The sequence below is a fragment of the Thermochaetoides thermophila genome, assembly GCF_000221225.1.
Source record: "Thermochaetoides thermophila DSM 1495 unplaced genomic scaffold scf7180000011819, whole genome shotgun sequence".
Taxonomy (NCBI): domain Eukaryota; kingdom Fungi; phylum Ascomycota; class Sordariomycetes; order Sordariales; family Chaetomiaceae; genus Thermochaetoides; species Thermochaetoides thermophila.
Window position 1 is genome coordinate 109836 of NW_006383035.1, and position 17060 is coordinate 126895.

Consider the following 17060-nt stretch of genomic DNA (forward strand, 5'->3'; position numbering starts at 1 on the left):
GCAACATTCCTCAGAGAAGCGGAGTTGCTTCTTATCAAGACCCCTGGCTACGCCATCACCATTTGGTGTTGTCTGGCTGCTGTGCATGCAGTTCAGAGCAAAATAAATTTTGTTTTTGTTGGGGAGCATGTCCTCGCATGAACTATAACGAACTGACTCAACAGTACCTAGCTTCAATGGTATTCGACAAACATGAGACTAATAACACGGACTAATGGCGATACGACCTTCCTTGCTTAGCTCTCAACAACCTGATTCAGGAGTCAAGAATTGCTCAAAGGAGAAAGGGTGAAAGTCGATCAGGATACCTCTATAGAGATGCAGGGTCTTCAGTTCGAATCCAGAACTGTCAAACGCCTGTGGCGTGACGCGACCGCAACTTGGATACGCTAGGCATACTGTGCCCCTCAAGAGATAGAGTGCGGTCAACATTAGAGCTTACGGCAGACTTCTTGCGCCTTCTCTAACGGCTTGCTCCTTGCTGACTTTGACAGCCAGGAAACACTCGAGTCATGCGTTATCTCCTCCATCTGGGGAAACTTGAATCTATTGACGAGTTCGTGGAGTCTTGACCGCCAAACAACCCGGGGCCCCAGAGATCATCAACATAATCCACAATGGAAACATCACCGACAGATGAACATGGGGACGCCAATCACATGTACTCTCCACCTACCCCATCGCCTATCCCCAGGACAGCCTCCAACTTCTATGATATTGGTTTTATTTTGAGCGTGCATGTGTGTCACCACGGACTTACCCCTCATTCCCCTCATCTTGTGCGAAAACTTTTGTTCAAAAGTCAAGATCATCACCTTCATGCCCCTCTCCCCCTCACCTCCCACACGTCTCCCACCACCTGGCCCACCTCCTGAACTCCCATAAGCCCGGGATTCGTGGAGTCTCCGGCATTGAAGATGGGACCAAGACGGCTATGTCGGTAGGTAATCCTCCCTTGTCGGGCCCGGTCTGTCCCGGCTGTCGGCTGCTAGCCCAGAAAGGCAGCCGAAAGTTTGATCCTTCAGCAAGCGACCGCTCCTATGGCGTCGTAGGTGTGATAAGATAGGGCCAAACAGGAGGTTGCCGAGCTCAAGTACCGCCTTGGCACCAAGCTTGTTTAGCGCCACGGAACTTTCGATGCCGCGCGCCGCACATCTTGGCATATCACGAGATGCAGCCCAGTCAACTCTGGTTCGACGTCACAGGCCACAGATCCGCCCGATGGCCGGCGCTAACATTCCCAGAACGGCAAGCTTGGGAGGTTAGGCAGAGCCGCACCCGTCGTGGACTCTCCACTCCGTGGGGGTCGACCGAGGCCGCCTGAAAGCCTCTTCCCTCGGGACACTCTCTGCCGCGTACGGCCAAGGCCTGGAGGGTGACGAAATCCTTTTGCGAGCCGAAGAACAGCCCCTGGAAACACATAATGACAGTTAATACCAGATAACTAGGGGGAAGCCCTTCTGAAAGGCAAGAATCCCGACTCACTGGACGTAAGTCGTTAAACATTTCCATTGCGCCGGCGCCAGGGGACATCGTCAAGTCACCCCCGACATCCCAGAACAATAACTTTTCGACAATCCTCCTCAAAACAACTCATGTCTTGTCTGAACGCCTGAATTGAATTATCCACAACAACATGTCCAACCCCAGACTAACGTTTACTCGTTTCTGGGGTTGCGGAGTCCCCGCACAAAAGGGTTGTGTGTTGCTGGAGCCGCCAACGTCCATGTGTGGATTCGAAGCTGAACCTGTCTTGAGCGAGACCGTAGGTTCAGAGAGGGAGTCCGGTGATTGGTGGGGATGAATGGTATCTCTGTGCCTCAGAGGACACGTGCGGTTCATCTCGAAATTGTTGTATCCAATCTCCAGCAGAACAGGTTGTCAATCCTTGCCACCCCTTGCCACTCTCTCTGACAAGGAGAGCAGCGTGAAGATAGCTTGCTCTCCAGACATGAAGGATGAGAGCAGCGGAAATATCCCTTCACAAGCACCAAAAGAAGCCAGCATCATTAGACAACCTTTTGTTAGCGCGCTCCATCACCTACTCCGCAAACGTGGATCTGTGGCATTTGACGGGCTCAAGCCCCCTGGAGACAGCCCCCCTCCATCCGAACTCCCACGGCCATGCTCCGGCCTGTCTCCCAACTCCGTCGCGGAGTGGCACAGAGACTAAGGTCCATACAAGGTCCACTTCAATCTAGATTCCTCAAGGAATCCCTCGTTTTGCAAGCACATCATCGCACAGACTGGGCTTCCCCTCAGGATCCCATGCAGCTTGCACACAGGTAGCTATCCAGTTGGCTCAACAAAACGGTGCGCCGCTTAATGATACACGGATTCTTCAACACCACTAACCATCCCGTTGCGCCGTGCGATAGCCGGAGGCCGGGATGATTATGAATGAGATCTGGAAGAGCAGCCCAAGAGCCACGGCCTGGAACTCTGGGAAGGACCAAACAGGCAGGGGATCACTGCCCACACAACACTGCCCGGTGCCCACCCACACCGGCGGGTGGATGACAGAAACAAGCCCCCGGCCGGTCTTCGAGGTTGCAGCAGTTCCACCGGGGAGCGTGACCGCTCGTCCTTGCCATGTTCGCTATCTTGCCCTGACGATCCCCAGAGGCCAGAGACGGGAGATGGGTTGTCACAATCTTGCTAGTTGCCCCTCCACTGCCCAGAAGAGCGCCCCAGCGCAACCGGCGCACCGACAGCCAGGCCCGTTGAGGGCAGGCATTCGGGGCCAGCCTTCTATATGAAGCCTTCACCCATCCTCGTTTGCTTCGTCGAAGGGTCTCCCATCTCCTCGTCATCCCGTCACAACTCCTTTCTACAAGGACTCATTGAGCCCATCGTCTGTTGCAAAAGTCGTCTGTTCAATTGGCGTACTTGCAGCCGTGGCACCCTAATTGACCCCAGTGCTGAATATCATTTTTCATTTTTTTTTTTTCCATTTATCTTAGACGGCACAATGACGGGCCAGGTGAACCCAGCAAGCGAGAAGGAGTACGTCCATGTCACTGGGGTCAACGGCATCGACCGTCATGACCACCACGGTCATGAGCATCACCACCACCGCCGGCCCGACCCTCATTGGAATCCCATGAAGAACCTCCATAAGGGTGACGAGCCTAGGCTTCCCGCCTTCGGTGGTGAGTTCCAGCCTGGTCTCTGGCGGCCGATCGAGCACCGCAAGTTTGCCAACCCGGCGCCTCTGGGGCTGTCGGCTTTTGCCCTGACCACCTTTGTGTTGTCGTGCGTCAACCTAAACGCGCGGCATGTCAACATTCCCAACATCGCCGTCCCTCTGGCATTCGGCTATGGTGGTCTCGTCCAGCTTCTAGCTGGCATGTGGTAGGTGTCACTAAAGGCAACCAACACAATGCAGTAGCTTACATTCTCTCCAGGGAAATGGCCGTTGGCAACACTTTCGGTGCCACTGCCCTCTCGTCTTACGGTGGTTTCTGGATCGCGTACGGCATCATGCTCACTCCCAACTGGAACATTGTTGGCGCCGGCGGACCGTATCAGACCGACGCTGCTAAGGCGATTGACCCTCGCATGACAGACTCTGCGCTCGGCTTCTTCCTGACAGGCTGGTTCATCTTCACGACCATCCTGCTTCTGTGCACGCTGCGCTCGACCGTCATGTTCTTCCTGCTCTTTTTTTCTCTCGACCTCTGCTTCCTCATGCTCGCCTGCAGTCATTACGCCGCCAACAACGGCGTTGAGACCGCTGCTCACAAGCTCACCCAGGCCGGTGGTGGCTTTGGCATGGTGGCAGCTTTCCTCGCGTGGTACAATGCCTTCGCCGGTATCGCCGACAGCAGGTATGTTCATTGTCTTCGTGATGATCCTCCCCTGCCCTTCCTACAAGGGAAATTTCTTTCCCCTCGGCGAGGGAAAACGGTCTTGTGCTGGCTAGCGCCGATCCAGATGTTGGTCTGGATGGTTGCATTAGCCAAGCGTGCTACTGCACCCAAGACTTCCTATACTTAGAGCCGCATCGTTACACGCGCAATACTTGGGATAACATAATGGCTGACACAATTGTCTTTTCTACAGCAACTCGTTCTTCCTCGTTCCCGTCTTCCACTTCCCTTGGTCGGAGAAGGGCCGCGAGGAGAGGCTCGCCCGGACGGCTACCCGCACGGAGGAGGAGGATGGCAAGGGTTCGGCTTAAGCAAGCAAGCTGTGCTAGTGCTTTGGTTACGACTGCGTTGTGGCATCAATTTTGATCACCCTTTTTGTTCACTACCTTTTTGTATTTTTGATGATTTGAATTTGTGCGGCAGATATCTTCTCGTTGGCCTCCCAATCATAAGGACAGAAGCCCTCAAGGGCTTGTTTGCCCGAGGGCTCTGGGACCAGCAGCAAACAACACGTGGGGTGGCATGATGGTAACTCTGGATCTCATCCGTCATTCCTGTTTGTCATTTGACCGACGTGCAAAAAAAACTAGGCGGATTGGAGCCAAACCTCTGGCCAGGGCAGTGGATCGTCAACAAAAAGCCTTGAGACTCCCACAATCCAAGTCCGTCAGACGGTGTTGTTCCCTTGAATCTCTCCACACTTCGCGCCTTCTACCAGTCTTCTCACTAATCCGTTCACCGGCTCTGCCATGTCAATGGCATTTGCCGCGGGCATGATCCCCGCGGAGGTGCGACGCTTAGTCACGGCTTTGCTAGCAGACCCCAGATGAACAGGTGGATAGGGATGGCGGCCCTATCCAGCTCATTGGTTCTGCGAGGTTCAGCCGTCTCCAGTTTGGACGGCGTGTTGATGGATCGGGGCTTGTTGGGAGCTGGAATGATGGTCCCCATGGCCAGGCCCGATCCGGGGGAACAAGAAATTTCTGGCTTTATTGGCAAAAAGATGCAAGCCCCATAAGAGTGTGTGGGGTTCATCCCTCGCTGAACATCCCTTGACACGGGGCCTTGGCGCACGTGATGGGATGCCAGGGCAGAGGCGTAACGTTCTTCCATACTTTCTCAGCCCTTGGCGCTTGGCATCGAGCACACTTTCGGCACCACTTTCGAGTCAAGAGTCAATACTCCACCAATAGAGGAGTTTGTCATGATGATCGGTCGTCCGGTCGGCGGCAGGTGATGCCGAATCCCGATAAGGTGCATGCATCCTCGCTCTGGTTAAGCTTTGGTGAGGGTCGTGATGCATTGAGATCGAGAGTTGCGATTTATGCCAAATCCGAAGTAGCGACATTGCCTCGTTGTTTCATTGCGGGGGCGGGGTTGTGGCTGACGGTCTTTTTGCTCCCTCTTATCAAACTTTGGGATGCAGCCAGTTCATGGTTGATGTCATAATCCTTCTTCAGCGCAAATAGTTGACCGTTGACAAGAGCCGAATAGATGATGCGGGGAGTCAAGCGGCTGTCGCAAACTGCTCTCATCGACGATTCTGTTACTCTGCACGGAAAACGGCAAACTGGCACTTTGGAGAGAATCCCCGCCTGTCAAATCAGAGGCGAGCGCTCAGACGCACCGTTCGAGAACGACGCAAGATCACCTGATCTCGCTCCCCGCGATGGCAGCCACGCGCCACGGCGACTTGCATCGAGACAGCCAAACCATACATAACGAAAGTGCCGTCCCACCTTAGAATCAGAATGTTCGCCTTCTCCACCTTCCATCATTATCAGGCAGATTCGCATGCTTTGGCGTCGAGGCTTCCGACCTCGATTTGTCATGACAAAACGCCGCGCTCTCATTCTCGTGTTTCTCAGCATCTTCATCCCTATCACTGCGGTTTTGTATCAGCGTTTGAGAGCTACAGTCCCCCTTTTTCAAAAGGCGGCACCCATCGTGACGAAAATGGCGTCCGAGAAGCCTCCCGTCATTGTCGTTGGTGCTGGTCTGGCTGGTCTCGCCGCGTCTTACTCAGCCCTTGAGGCCGGCGCCCCTGCAGTGCGTCTGCTTGAGCGCGGCCCTAAGGCGGGTGGCAATAGCATCAAGGCCTCATCCGGTATCAACGGCGCCCCTACCAAGTACCAAAATGTCGAGTTGTACGGCCTTGACACTTCCTTCTTCTCTGACACCGTCGTGTCCGCGGGCACCAAGCTCAGTACGTCGGTGGCTCAGCCGATCAGAGAGCACCGCGAGAAGCTCATCTCTACTCTCACAAACCGTTCTGCGTCTGCCATCGATTTTCTTGTCGAACTCGGCGTCGACTTGAGCGTTGTCACTATGCTTGGTGGCCACAGCATCCCCCGCACACACCGCGGTTCGGGCAAAACCCCCCCTGGTGCGGCCATCGTTACCACCTTGCTGAACAGGCTGAAGGAGAAGGGCGATCGGTTCCAGCTACTTACCGAGTCTGAGGTGACCAAGCTCCTGACCGACCCTAATACGGGAGCCGTCACCGGTGTCGAGTACCGTGCACTCAACAAGGTCGCCGAGAGCGAAACTGATGCCGACGCCACACCCGTCCCGCAACGCGTTTTCCTCCACGGCCCTGTCATCTTCACAACCGGCGGCTTCGGCGGCGACACGCACGGCCTACTTCAGAAGTACCGTCCCGATTTGGCCGGTCTTCCTTCGACCAACGACCCGCGCCCCGGCTCGCACCCCATCCTCTCCGCTGCCGGCGCGAAGCTGGTTGACATGGAAAGCGTGCAGATCCACCCGACAGGCTTCGTGGACCCTAAGGACCCCAACGCACGCCTGAAGTTCCTCGCAGCCGAAATGCTGCGCGGCGAGGGTGGCATCCTGCTTTTTAATGGCCAGCGGTTCGTCAATGAGCTCGACACGCGCGAAAAGGTCAGTAGTGTCATCATGAACCTGCCCCAGTCGGCCGACGACGAAGGAGGTCTGCGCCAGTGGGATATCCAGATCCTGCTCGACCCCGGCGCGTGTGCCAGGGCGGAAAACCATGTCGCGTTCTACATGTGGAAGGGGCTTCTGCAAAAGAAGAAGGTATCCGAGCTGGATGATGTCACGCGGCAGACGGTTAAGGAGTATGCCGCTGTCGTGCGCGGCGAAGCTAAGGACGAGTTTGGGCGGCTCAACTTCGGACATTGGAATTTGGGTATCTCTGGCGAGATAACGGGCGACGAAGAGGTGTGCATCGGCCGTGTAACGCCCATCGTGCACTTCACCATGGGCGGCGCCGTGTTCAATGAGCGTGCGCAGATCCTGGCGTCGGACATTGGAGAGACGCCGGAGAAGCCGATCCCGGGCCTGTGGGGTGCCGGTGAGATTACCGGCGGTATTCACGGCGATAACAGGTTGGGCGGGTCAAGCTTGCTTGAGTGTGTTGTTTTTGGACGAATTGCGGGTGAGGAAGCTGCTAAGACGGCGCTGGTTAAGGAGTAGGAAACTCATTCAGGGTTTATTGATGAAGGTTTGGACATCATTGGCTACTTAATTGCTTCTCCGTATATATTGGACATTTTGACTTGCCATCAAAGTATATGCTACTCCATTACTTGTGTGATGCAGTTCATAGTCCTTAGCTCGGATCCAGTTCCAGTCACAGGTGAGGTTTATAAGAGCCGACTATGATCTGCTTGAAATTTGTTTACCAGAACTCTCAAGGGACAGGCACTTGAATAACCATGCCGAGGAACCAAAATTCTGTAAAACAGAAAGCAAAATCAACCAGCGAGATGGTCACTGTCAAGGTGCAGAACAGTTAAGTGCAAAAACCTAGAAGATGAAAAAGTTATGACAAGAGTGGGATTCGAACCCACGCCCTTTCGGACCACGGAACCTCTTTCGAAGGTTGGGATTAAGGGTAAGACCTTAACGTGGCGCCTTGGACCGCTCGGCCATCTTGCCTTCTAGCTGTTGAAGGTTAACTGTGAAATTCATCCTATGTTCCGGTGTAATGCATAATCCTCAAAGAGATATTCCATTTCGTGAGGGTCAAATCATGGGGTTGGGAGGGTGAGTGATAACGACACTCGTCCTCCACTTCGGCATGACCACCGCGATAAAATTAGCTTGTGAGGCACACGAGGTCAAAATAAAAGAGGTATTTGTAATTTAACGAACATGATTTTCTCAGTGATCATGATGCGTTTATACATGTGCATAATTATCCAAAAGGGCCACCCTCAGGTTTGAGCCTGCTGAGTCTCTTTCAGCCGCCAAAATCCCTCGCCAACACCTCCGCTATATCCATTCCTGGCGGTGCGACAAACCCCAGGTTGGTCATAAACTGGGGATCGACGTCCACTGCATCTGTGCACTCGATCGATGCGAGATCGTCCAGCAGCGCTTCATAGTCTGGGCTGACGCCCAACTCACCTCCCGCTGCTGCCCCTACACCTGCTGTTATCGGTGCTGCTGGGTGTCCCGTTGAGACAGTCATGGCGTGTGAGGCCTGAGCCTGCGAATTGGGATGTGCAGGGAATAGGGATGGGTGTGAGGAGTGTGAGGGCTGTTTTGCCCCGCTGGTTGAGGATATAGAGGGGTTGAAATGATGGGTTTGCTGTAGTGGAGGAATTGATGACATGGATGCGATGCTACTGATACTGCCCATATGCAGATTAATGTGACTGCTGTTTTGAGTAGGTAAGGCAGTTGGAGGGTTGGTGAAGGGCTGTTGGTAGGTCACTGGCAAGCGACTTTCATCGTAGGAGTTACACCCATTGCCGATAGGGGCTGGTAGATTTTGATGCGTGATATTTTGAGTATTGTTGATGGGAACCATGACATGGCTTGGATAAGCCAGGTCTGGCTGAGGAGAGGAGGAATCTTGAGCACTAGATGCTATACCCAGACGATGGTGCGTGGGCAGAGCGAAAGAGCCTGCTCGAGATTCAGCCCCTGAAGCCTGCCTTGCCTCACTCCACACCGCGGCGACATAGCTGTGTCGCTGCCCTGTCTGGTCTCTCCATCCTTGGGATTCATCCTCTTGACTTGGGATTGATGCAAGACAGCTCGAAATGATCGACGGAAGTGTAAACTGTCCAAACGCTGCTCTATACTGACCCAAGGTCTCATCCAAAAGGGCAATAGAGGACTGAGGTGATGGGCCGATCAAGGCATTTGCCCAGAGGTAAATGGCTCGAACGATGTATGGTGTCGGAACAGTGGATGTCCCACACTTTGGGGCAAGAGCGAAATTTCCCAGCTGTGCACTAGAGCTCATAGCTTGCTTCAGCTTGTCAAGAAGGTCCCCAGAGCTGCCTCTAAGCGACAACCTAAGCCGCTTTTCCAACATCACACTGGATACAACCCTTAGTATGCCACATAGATGATTAAATGTGCTCATACAAAAGGCAGGATTCCGGGAAGAGCGCAAGCTAGCCTGGGAAGGAGGTCCAAATCCATCACATGGTGTCCAGGGCTCCCATTGATCAAGGCTATCTTCGGGAGCAGGGAGATAGTTTGCGACATCATCTGCTCTAAGATGTGATGGCTGGCCAAGTCTCACAGACAGAACAGTGTCGAGAATAAAGCAAGACATCAATGCTAAGGTTATCCTTTCTTTCTCCTTTCCCTGACCAGATGACTGTGAAGGCCCAAGACTGAGTAGAATTCGAATGGCCGAGCCAACCATCATCCAGGCTGAAGTGAGCTTTTCTTGCTCCATGTTGAATAAACAGAGCAACACAATGGCTCTCGCATGGTGGATCCTGAAAGGTCCGTTCTCGGATGGAAGCAGGTTGCGAGCAGTCTGGTAAATCTCAACAGGAGAGGGACTGGTGCTGTCTGAAGTAGAGGAGTGGGTGACGAGAGAACTTTGTAAGGAAGCTAAGGCCAGGGCTGCCCATAACTCGGCATGAACTGCAGAAGATGGATCTGAGGGTGATATTTGTTGTCCTTCTTCAGGGTAGAGATATGAGGTCTGAAAGATAGCCTGCTTCTCAAGGATGGGAAGCCACGAATGGGTGTATGAGAAGTATATGTCAAGTAGGCGCCAGTGGTTTGAGGGCAGCTTTAAGCGTGCGAGTCCAGATTGACGGGATCGTGATAAACAGGGTAAAGGGGTATTTCGCTGTTCACCATTGGACTGCCTGTCAAGCTGTTGGCAATATCCGCTGTTCGCAGATCGAGGTGACGACAATTCCAGCCCGATAAGGTCGGCACCGCTCTCGGCTAGGCAAGAAACAGAGTACTTTCGAGTGTTATTTCCGTCGGAATCAGGTGTATCGATCGATTGGCCTTGATCATTTTCATCGGGGACGGGCAAGGTCCCTCCCGATAAAAGGTAGTCGATGCTTTGATGGACTCGACTTGTCCTCCACCTCTTCTGGAGCCTTTCGGCCCCAGACGGGTCCTTTCCTGTAAAAATCGTCTGACCCTGCCCCCCGGAGTGGGCAATGAGGCGATTTAAAGCCTCCTCGGTCCCGGGAATCTCATCAAAAACCCAACCGAGGGCAAGCTCGAGTGTGCGTATATAGCCGGTTTGGACACCCCGTTTCTTAGGGCTGATCTCGTAGGTGCACGAGCGTCTCTGTGATATGCATGGGAAACACTCAGGCTGTACGCCATCGCACTTTTCCCTAGCGGCACGACACTGGTCACAGGCTCTTGAGACTCTCTGGCGTTTGATAAGGGGCGGTGGCTGGATGGCTGGTGGTTGGGTTGCAGGTGTCTTGGAGGGGACTGTGTTGTTGTTCGGACTGGAGGACAGGATATCAGCCTCGGCCGTCCTCCGTTTCGGGGGCATGGTAAGGGGGCGTGGGCGTCGAAGGGTCGACGCGGACAACGACACACCGGTGCCAAAGTGATGGAAAAAGATTCATGTCCGCCAACTGGAACTTGGCCGTCACAATGTGTGAGTTCAGTCGGCTCCAAACCGCGCCGGCTCTTGTTGAGGCTGAACAAGACAATTGAGACACCAAGTTGGATATCACGAGCCCGGGATCATTGCCGTTCTCCGTTCAGAACCGAGATGGTCTGCGGGTAGGCTTCCTGTCTCGTTGTCGTGCTCAGGCCCAGCAGCCTGGATCGACCCCGCATTGGGGACCATCCAAGGGCTTACCCCACGATGTGCGCAGGATGCGCAGTGTCGATTGGCTTTTAACAGTTAGCGTACCGATGCAGCAGCGCCGCTAGCCCGTTCACGGGTTGCTGTCTCCTTGCTGCCGTTCCACAAAGGCCGTGCCTGTCGGCGTCTGTGGGAACAGATGGGATGATTGAAGAGAACATCGCTTCTGCGGGCTAGTGATGGGAAGGTTAGGCTGGGGGAGTAAATATTTATCCGCCTTTAGCGTTCCTAAACCCCGCCAAGCCTCTGGGACACCGAGGCCTTTGACCTCGACTTCCCACAAACTTCATCTCCGCACCCACCTTGGCCTTCAACTCCACACATTAAGATCTCAGCTCCGCCCAGACGGCTCTATGTTCGGACAGCCCCGGCGATCTGACACTGGAGAAGCCCTGAACCACCTTCTTCCAGAGATCTTCCTGGGGAAGTAACATGAACTCTTGGTGGATCCTCTCAGGGCCCAGGCTGACTTGTGAAGTTCTAACCTACATACACTGCTATACGCCGACTCCTGACGCGATTCGGGATGTCGATGGCTCATAGTTTTAAATTTCCGATTGAGCTTTGATCCAATCCCTGGGTACACTGGCTCAACGCAATTCCCGTCAACCAGTTGGTATCACACCCTCCAGGGTCTGCGCCCACGAGACAAGGGCACTCAGGTTCACTACCAGCATTTGGCGCATCTTGACATCCCACTGTTCATTCCCAGCCTATCTCGCGCTTGGCAGGTACCGGCATGAAACGCTCCTACGCCGTGATGGCCGCGCCAAACGGCCCGGGACTTGAATCCCGGCCACCATCTCGGCCGGCATCCCGAGATTTCTGTGTTGACAGCCGGGAACCAAACTGTCTGCCACCCATTCGCTCAGCCCTGACGAACCTCCCGGAGCCGGCCAAGCCAGGTGAGTTTCTTCCTAGCCAACCCTTCCGGTTTACACTCCAGTTAGGTCTGAACCTTCGGATTAACGTGTAAACCAGAAAAAACACGCCATAAGAGTGTGTCCTTTGATGGCGATGCGTCCCTCGTCATCGTGGGTATCCGGGGAGCTGGCAAGTCGACACTGGCAATCATGGCCTCCACCGCCATGAAGCGTAAGGTTATCGATCTGGAGAAGACCTTTCATACCACAACTGGCTTCTCCAGTCCAGGCTACAAAAAACTCTATGGCGCTGCCGCCTGCCAAAGCCGTCAGGTCAGCATTCTGCATGATGTCCTAGGCAAGCACAAGTACAATGCCATCATCGTCTGTTCTTGGGTTGAAAGAGGAGTTCAGTCAGCCTTGGAGCAGCTCTGTGAGACACACCCCGTCATCTATGTGCTACGAGATCCAGAGGCTATCCAGAATCATCTAAAGCTCTGCAGCACTCAAAAAGCCCGCGACATTTTGGATGCGAGCAGCACTGTGTTCAGAAGATGTACTCGCTTTGAGTTCTTCAACATGTCCGAAGAACCATCCATCTCTGGCCAGGCCATAGACGCTCGTCTTCCCTCACCAACCAACGACCCAGACAGACCGATAGCGCCATACCTCACACTTAAACGAGCCGAGAGGCACTTTCTCAAGTTCTTATCGCTCATACTTCCCTGCGGGGCCATCCCTTTTATTGAATCAGCTTTTCCTCTGGCAACCGTCCCGGCCGAGGAGAGGGAGTTCACATACGCCATCTCTCTTTCTCTGTCAACGCTTCTCGAAAAAAATGTTGATGTTCAGGAGATCGAGACTGGCGCAGATGCCATAGAAGTCGTGGTAGATGACCTCGTAACTGGCTGTGCGAGCCCTCTACAATCTCTCGCTCTCCTTAGTCCTCAGCGTGCCAGTCAGATAAGCCGTGTTCTCGCTCAAATACGCCGGGACACTGTTATCCCTATCCTCCTTCATGTGGTCTTTCCCGAAGCAGCGTTGACCAATGACTTTTGGCGAACGTTATACATTTCGTATCTTTGCCATGGGTTGCGACTTGCCCCTGATTACATCACCCTTGATCTACGACTCAACACGTCGTTTCTCGTTGAAATCCTTTCCACCAAGGGAACGTGTAAAGTTATCGGTAACCTCCAGCTGGTAGACCCTGACCCACCTCCATGGAACGATTCCTCTTGGAGATTCTACTACGAAAAGGCGCAGGCAGTCGGTTGTGATCTGGTCAGGTTCACGAGAAAAGCTCGCAACGCTGCTGAGAACTTTGACGTTCGTTTGGTTCAGCAATTGGCAGACTCAACATCCGGACCGAGACTTCCAATAATCGCCTACAATACCGGCGCTCTAGGACGATGGTCGGCCTGCTTCAACAGAATTCTCACATCAGTCAACCCATACGAATATCGAAACGGCAAGCCCCTGGCGCACGCAGAAAGCAACATCCCCATCGGCCCAACATTGACGGCTTTCGAAGCAACTCAAGCCCTCTATTCTTCCTTTTACTACGAGCCCATGAGATTGTACGTCTTCGGCGCAAATGTCAGCTACAGTTTGTCTCCTGCCATGCACAATGCGGCTCTGAAGGCCTGCGGCATCCCACACCGTTACGAGCCGTACTCTACAGGCAACATTGCGAGCATACAACAACTTGTGAACGATCCCCATTTTGCTGGAGCATCTGTCGGCTTACCGTTCAAAGTTGAAATCATCAGCTTGACCCATACTCTGAGCCGGCATGCAAAAGCCATTGGAGCCGTTAACACATTGATCCCAGTGAGAGATCTAAACCCAGATGGAAGCATTCCAGAAGATGGCCTGCTTTCCAATGAACGGAATCGAGCCGGCCCGGTCAAGGCTCTCTATGGAGAGAATACAGACTGGATCGGCATCCGGGCCTGCATCCGCCGCGGACTATCTCCAGCAAACGCTGTCCGTCCAACGAGCACCGGTTTGGTTATCGGTGCCGGTGGCATGGCTAGAGCTGCCGTATATGCCATGCTGCAACTCGGAGTCAAGCATATTTTCATTCTCAACAGGACGCTTGCCAATGCCCAAAAGCTTGTCTCCCACTTTGAGACTCTGCTCTCTCGGAATGGGCTGCCGCTATTCAGCACCGGGTCTGACACTGACCAACGAACAACATTTCATATCATCAAGTCCCGGGATGATCCTTGGCCCGAAGGCTACAAGCTCCCTACCATGATCGTCTCTTGCATCCCGACACACAGCGTTGGAGGTAATCCAGCGCCAAACTTCACGCTTCCCGAAGGCTGGCTGGGTAGCCCCACGGGCGGCGTTGTGCTGGAGCTGGAATACAAGACTCTCGACTCGCCGCTGCTGGAACAGGTCCGCAAGGAAGCTCACAGAGGCTGGGTCGCGATGGACGGTCTGGACCTGCTTCCTGAGCAAGGTTTCGCGCAGTTCGAGCTGTTCACTGGGCGGCGAGCACCCCGTCGTCTCATGAGACGCGAGGTCTTCAAGGCCTATCCTGATGATCCTTACGGGTATGGACGAGGACGGTCCAATTTGGCACAGCTTCAACCTCGACTCAACAATATTGTTGCACAGGTGCCCTGAGTTACAAAAATCTTTGGACACCCCTGAACAGCAGTTGGCTATGAACTATAAAATCTACGTGCAGGAATGAAAACAGCCGAGTTTGTTGCAACAGTTGCAGTTTCTTTCAGCAATCTTACCCCTACATGTACCTTGCACTTAATTTTCCACGCCTTGTCTGTCGGGGTCAACCCACAAAGAAGCCGTCATTCGATGGATTCAGGTAGCAAAAAAGCCTTTCCATGTTGGGTCGCTGATGAGCCAGGCTTCTGAGCGCATGCTCTCGCAATTGTTGGTAATTGACGGCCGAGTCCGGGATCGGCACTTTGGCGGTCGCGTGGAGGCCCGTGACCGGGTGAGTGTTCATCCTGACTGCCGAACAGCTGCCCCTAGCGTCTTCCCCGGGGTGGATCCTGGGAGCATGGCATCCTCATGCGGAAGACTCAAGGAGGACTTCACAAACTCTGTGGGCAATTCCAATCAAAATAATTTGCCTCGGAGACTTCCACGTCACCTTTTCTTCTCATCCGGTTGACTGGATGTCGGGGTGTCATCCCCACGGTCCAACATTCTTCATGAGAATGAGAAATTTTGAGCCGGGGATCATGTAAAGAGGACCGTGGAGAAGGCACATGGCCAGCCGGCTTCAAAAACATGGCCGCTCTGTTTGGTCTGGGGTAAATGGGCCCGGTTCTGGGGAACTCTCTTGCTTTTATAAATTCTCTGGCCTTCCCCGGATCACGCCACATCTTTACCCCAGACTTCTCTTAAGGTTTGATCTTTTATCTTTTTCGGTTATCCTCAACTTTGTCTTTCTTTTCCAGACTTCCCAGACGTCCAGCTTGACGTCCAAATCCGGTCAAGATGACTCTCCTAGAACTCAAGGAGGACCGACCGACGCCAAAGGCCGTATACAACTGGCGAGTCTATGCCTGTGCTGTCGTTGCCTCCTTTGCATCATGCATGATTGGCTACGACTCTGCCTTCATCGGCACTACTCTCGCCTTGCCCTCCTTTACCAAGGAGTTTGACTTCGCTTCTTACGAACCCGACGACCTTGCCCTGCTTCAATCTAATATCGTCTCCGTCTATCAAGCAGGTGCTTTCTTTGGCAGTCTCTTCGCCTATGCTACCAGTCACTTCCTCGGCCGGCGCAAGTCGCTGTTCATCTTTGCTGCTGTCTTCCTTTTCGGCGCTGGTATAATGCTTGCTGCTAATTCAGATCGCGGTATTGGGCCCATTCTTGCAGGTCGTGTTCTGGCTGGCATTGGTGTCGGTGGCGCGTCCAACATGGTGCCCATCTACATCTCTGAGCTTGCCCCGCCTGCTGTTCGTGGCCGCCTTGTTGGTATCTACGAGCTTGGCTGGCAGATTGGTGGTTTGGTCGGCTTCTGGATTAACTACGGTGTTAACACGACACTTGAGCCCACTCGGTCACAGTGGCTTATCCCCTTCGCGGTCCAGCTCATCCCTGGCGGCCTGCTGTTCTTGGGTCTCTTCTGGATCAAGGAATCCCCTCGCTGGCTCTTCTCCAAGGGCAGAAGAGATGAGGCTATGAAGATTCTCTGCTGGATCAGGAACCTCGAGCCCATTGACCAGTACATCATCGAGGAGGTCCGGCTCATCGACCGGGATCTCGAACGCTATGAACGGGAAGTCGGCAGGGGCTTCTGGAGGCCTTTCCTTGCTCTGAAAAAGCCTAAGGTCCAATGGCGCTTCGTGCTTGGTAGTCTGCTCTTCCTCTTCCAAAATGGAAGTGGTATCAACGCCATCAACTACTACTCTCCTACCGTCTTCCGCAGCTTGGGTATCACCGGCACCAACACGGGTTTCCTCACAACCGGTCTCTTCGGCATTGTCAAGACTGTGCTCACCTTCGTATGGCTGCTCTGGCTTGTCGACCATGTTGGTCGTCGTCGCATGCTCTTTGTCGGCGCTGCTGGTGGCTCGTTGTGCATGTGGTTCATTGGCTCTTATATCAAGATTGCGGACCCAGCCTCCAAGACTGATGCCCGCATGGACAGCGCCGGTATCGCTGCCGTCTTCTTCTTCTATCTGTGGACCGCTTTCTACACGCCCTCATGGAACGGCACACCATGGGTCGTCAATTCTGAGATGTTCGACCAGAACACTCGCTCTCTGGGCCAGGCGTCGGCTGCGGCGAACAACTGGTTCTGGAACTTCATTATTTCACGGTTCACCCCACAGATGTTTCTCAAGATGAAGTATGGAGTGTACTTCTTTGCGTCGCTCATGATCCTGTCGATTGTGTTTGTCTTCTTCCTGGTCCCTGAGACGAAGTCTGTCCCTCTGGAGGCTATGGACCGCCTGTTTGAGATTAGGCCGGTCAGGAAGGCGAATAAAATTGTCATGGAGGAGCTTCAGGCGCAGAATGCTGCTGCTACGAGGGTTTCTCCTGAAGATGCCTCGTCGTCGACGGATGAGAAGGAACGGAGGAGCCATCAAGAGGAAGTGGCTGAGAGTGTTCGAGCCATGTCACGGTGAATGATGACATAGGGTCTCGGTTGCCCCTACGATCCAGGTGCGGGTTATCCACTTGGTCGGATTTTCCAGCGTGTTTTGCGTTTTTTCATTTTTGGGTATCACAGCAGTGATGGTTTTAAT

General features: G+C 53.7%; 4 protein-coding genes and 1 non-coding gene across 5 annotated transcripts; 4 read left to right on the forward strand and 1 right to left on the reverse strand.

The window, feature by feature from the left end:
* Nucleotides 1-2971: 2971 nt before the first annotated feature.
* CTHT_0047920 (uncharacterized protein) lies at nucleotides 2972-4183 on the forward strand (the record flags this gene model as incomplete). Its single annotated transcript, XM_006695094.1, has 3 exons — nucleotides 2972-3354; nucleotides 3408-3830; nucleotides 4066-4183. The coding sequence occupies 3 exons, from the start codon at nucleotides 2972-2974 to the stop codon at nucleotides 4181-4183; spliced, it is 924 nt and encodes a 307-aa protein (XP_006695157.1).
* Nucleotides 4184-5702: 1519 nt separating this feature from the next.
* CTHT_0047930 (fumarate reductase-like protein) lies at nucleotides 5703-7328 on the forward strand (the record flags this gene model as incomplete). Its single annotated transcript, XM_006695095.1, has 1 exon — nucleotides 5703-7328. One exon carries the CDS (start codon nucleotides 5703-5705, stop codon nucleotides 7326-7328), a length of 1626 nt encoding a protein of 541 aa, XP_006695158.1.
* Nucleotides 7329-7680: 352 nt separating this feature from the next.
* Nucleotides 7681-7793, reverse strand: CTHT_0047940. The gene is made up of 2 exons: nucleotides 7754-7793; nucleotides 7681-7724 (listed from the first exon to the last, which is right to left on the reverse strand). It is a non-coding gene; the product is annotated as a tRNA-Leu (tRNA).
* Nucleotides 7794-12029: 4236 nt separating this feature from the next.
* CTHT_0047950 (uncharacterized protein) lies at nucleotides 12030-14456 on the forward strand (the record flags this gene model as incomplete). Its single annotated transcript, XM_006695096.1, has 1 exon — nucleotides 12030-14456. One exon carries the CDS (start codon nucleotides 12030-12032, stop codon nucleotides 14454-14456), a length of 2427 nt encoding a protein of 808 aa, XP_006695159.1.
* Nucleotides 14457-15299: 843 nt separating this feature from the next.
* Nucleotides 15300-16940, forward strand: CTHT_0047960 (putative hexose transport-related protein; the record flags this gene model as incomplete). The annotated part of the gene is made up of 1 exon (XM_006695097.1): nucleotides 15300-16940. One exon carries the CDS (start codon nucleotides 15300-15302, stop codon nucleotides 16938-16940), a length of 1641 nt encoding a protein of 546 aa, XP_006695160.1.
* Between the last annotated feature and the right edge of the window lie 120 nt (nucleotides 16941-17060).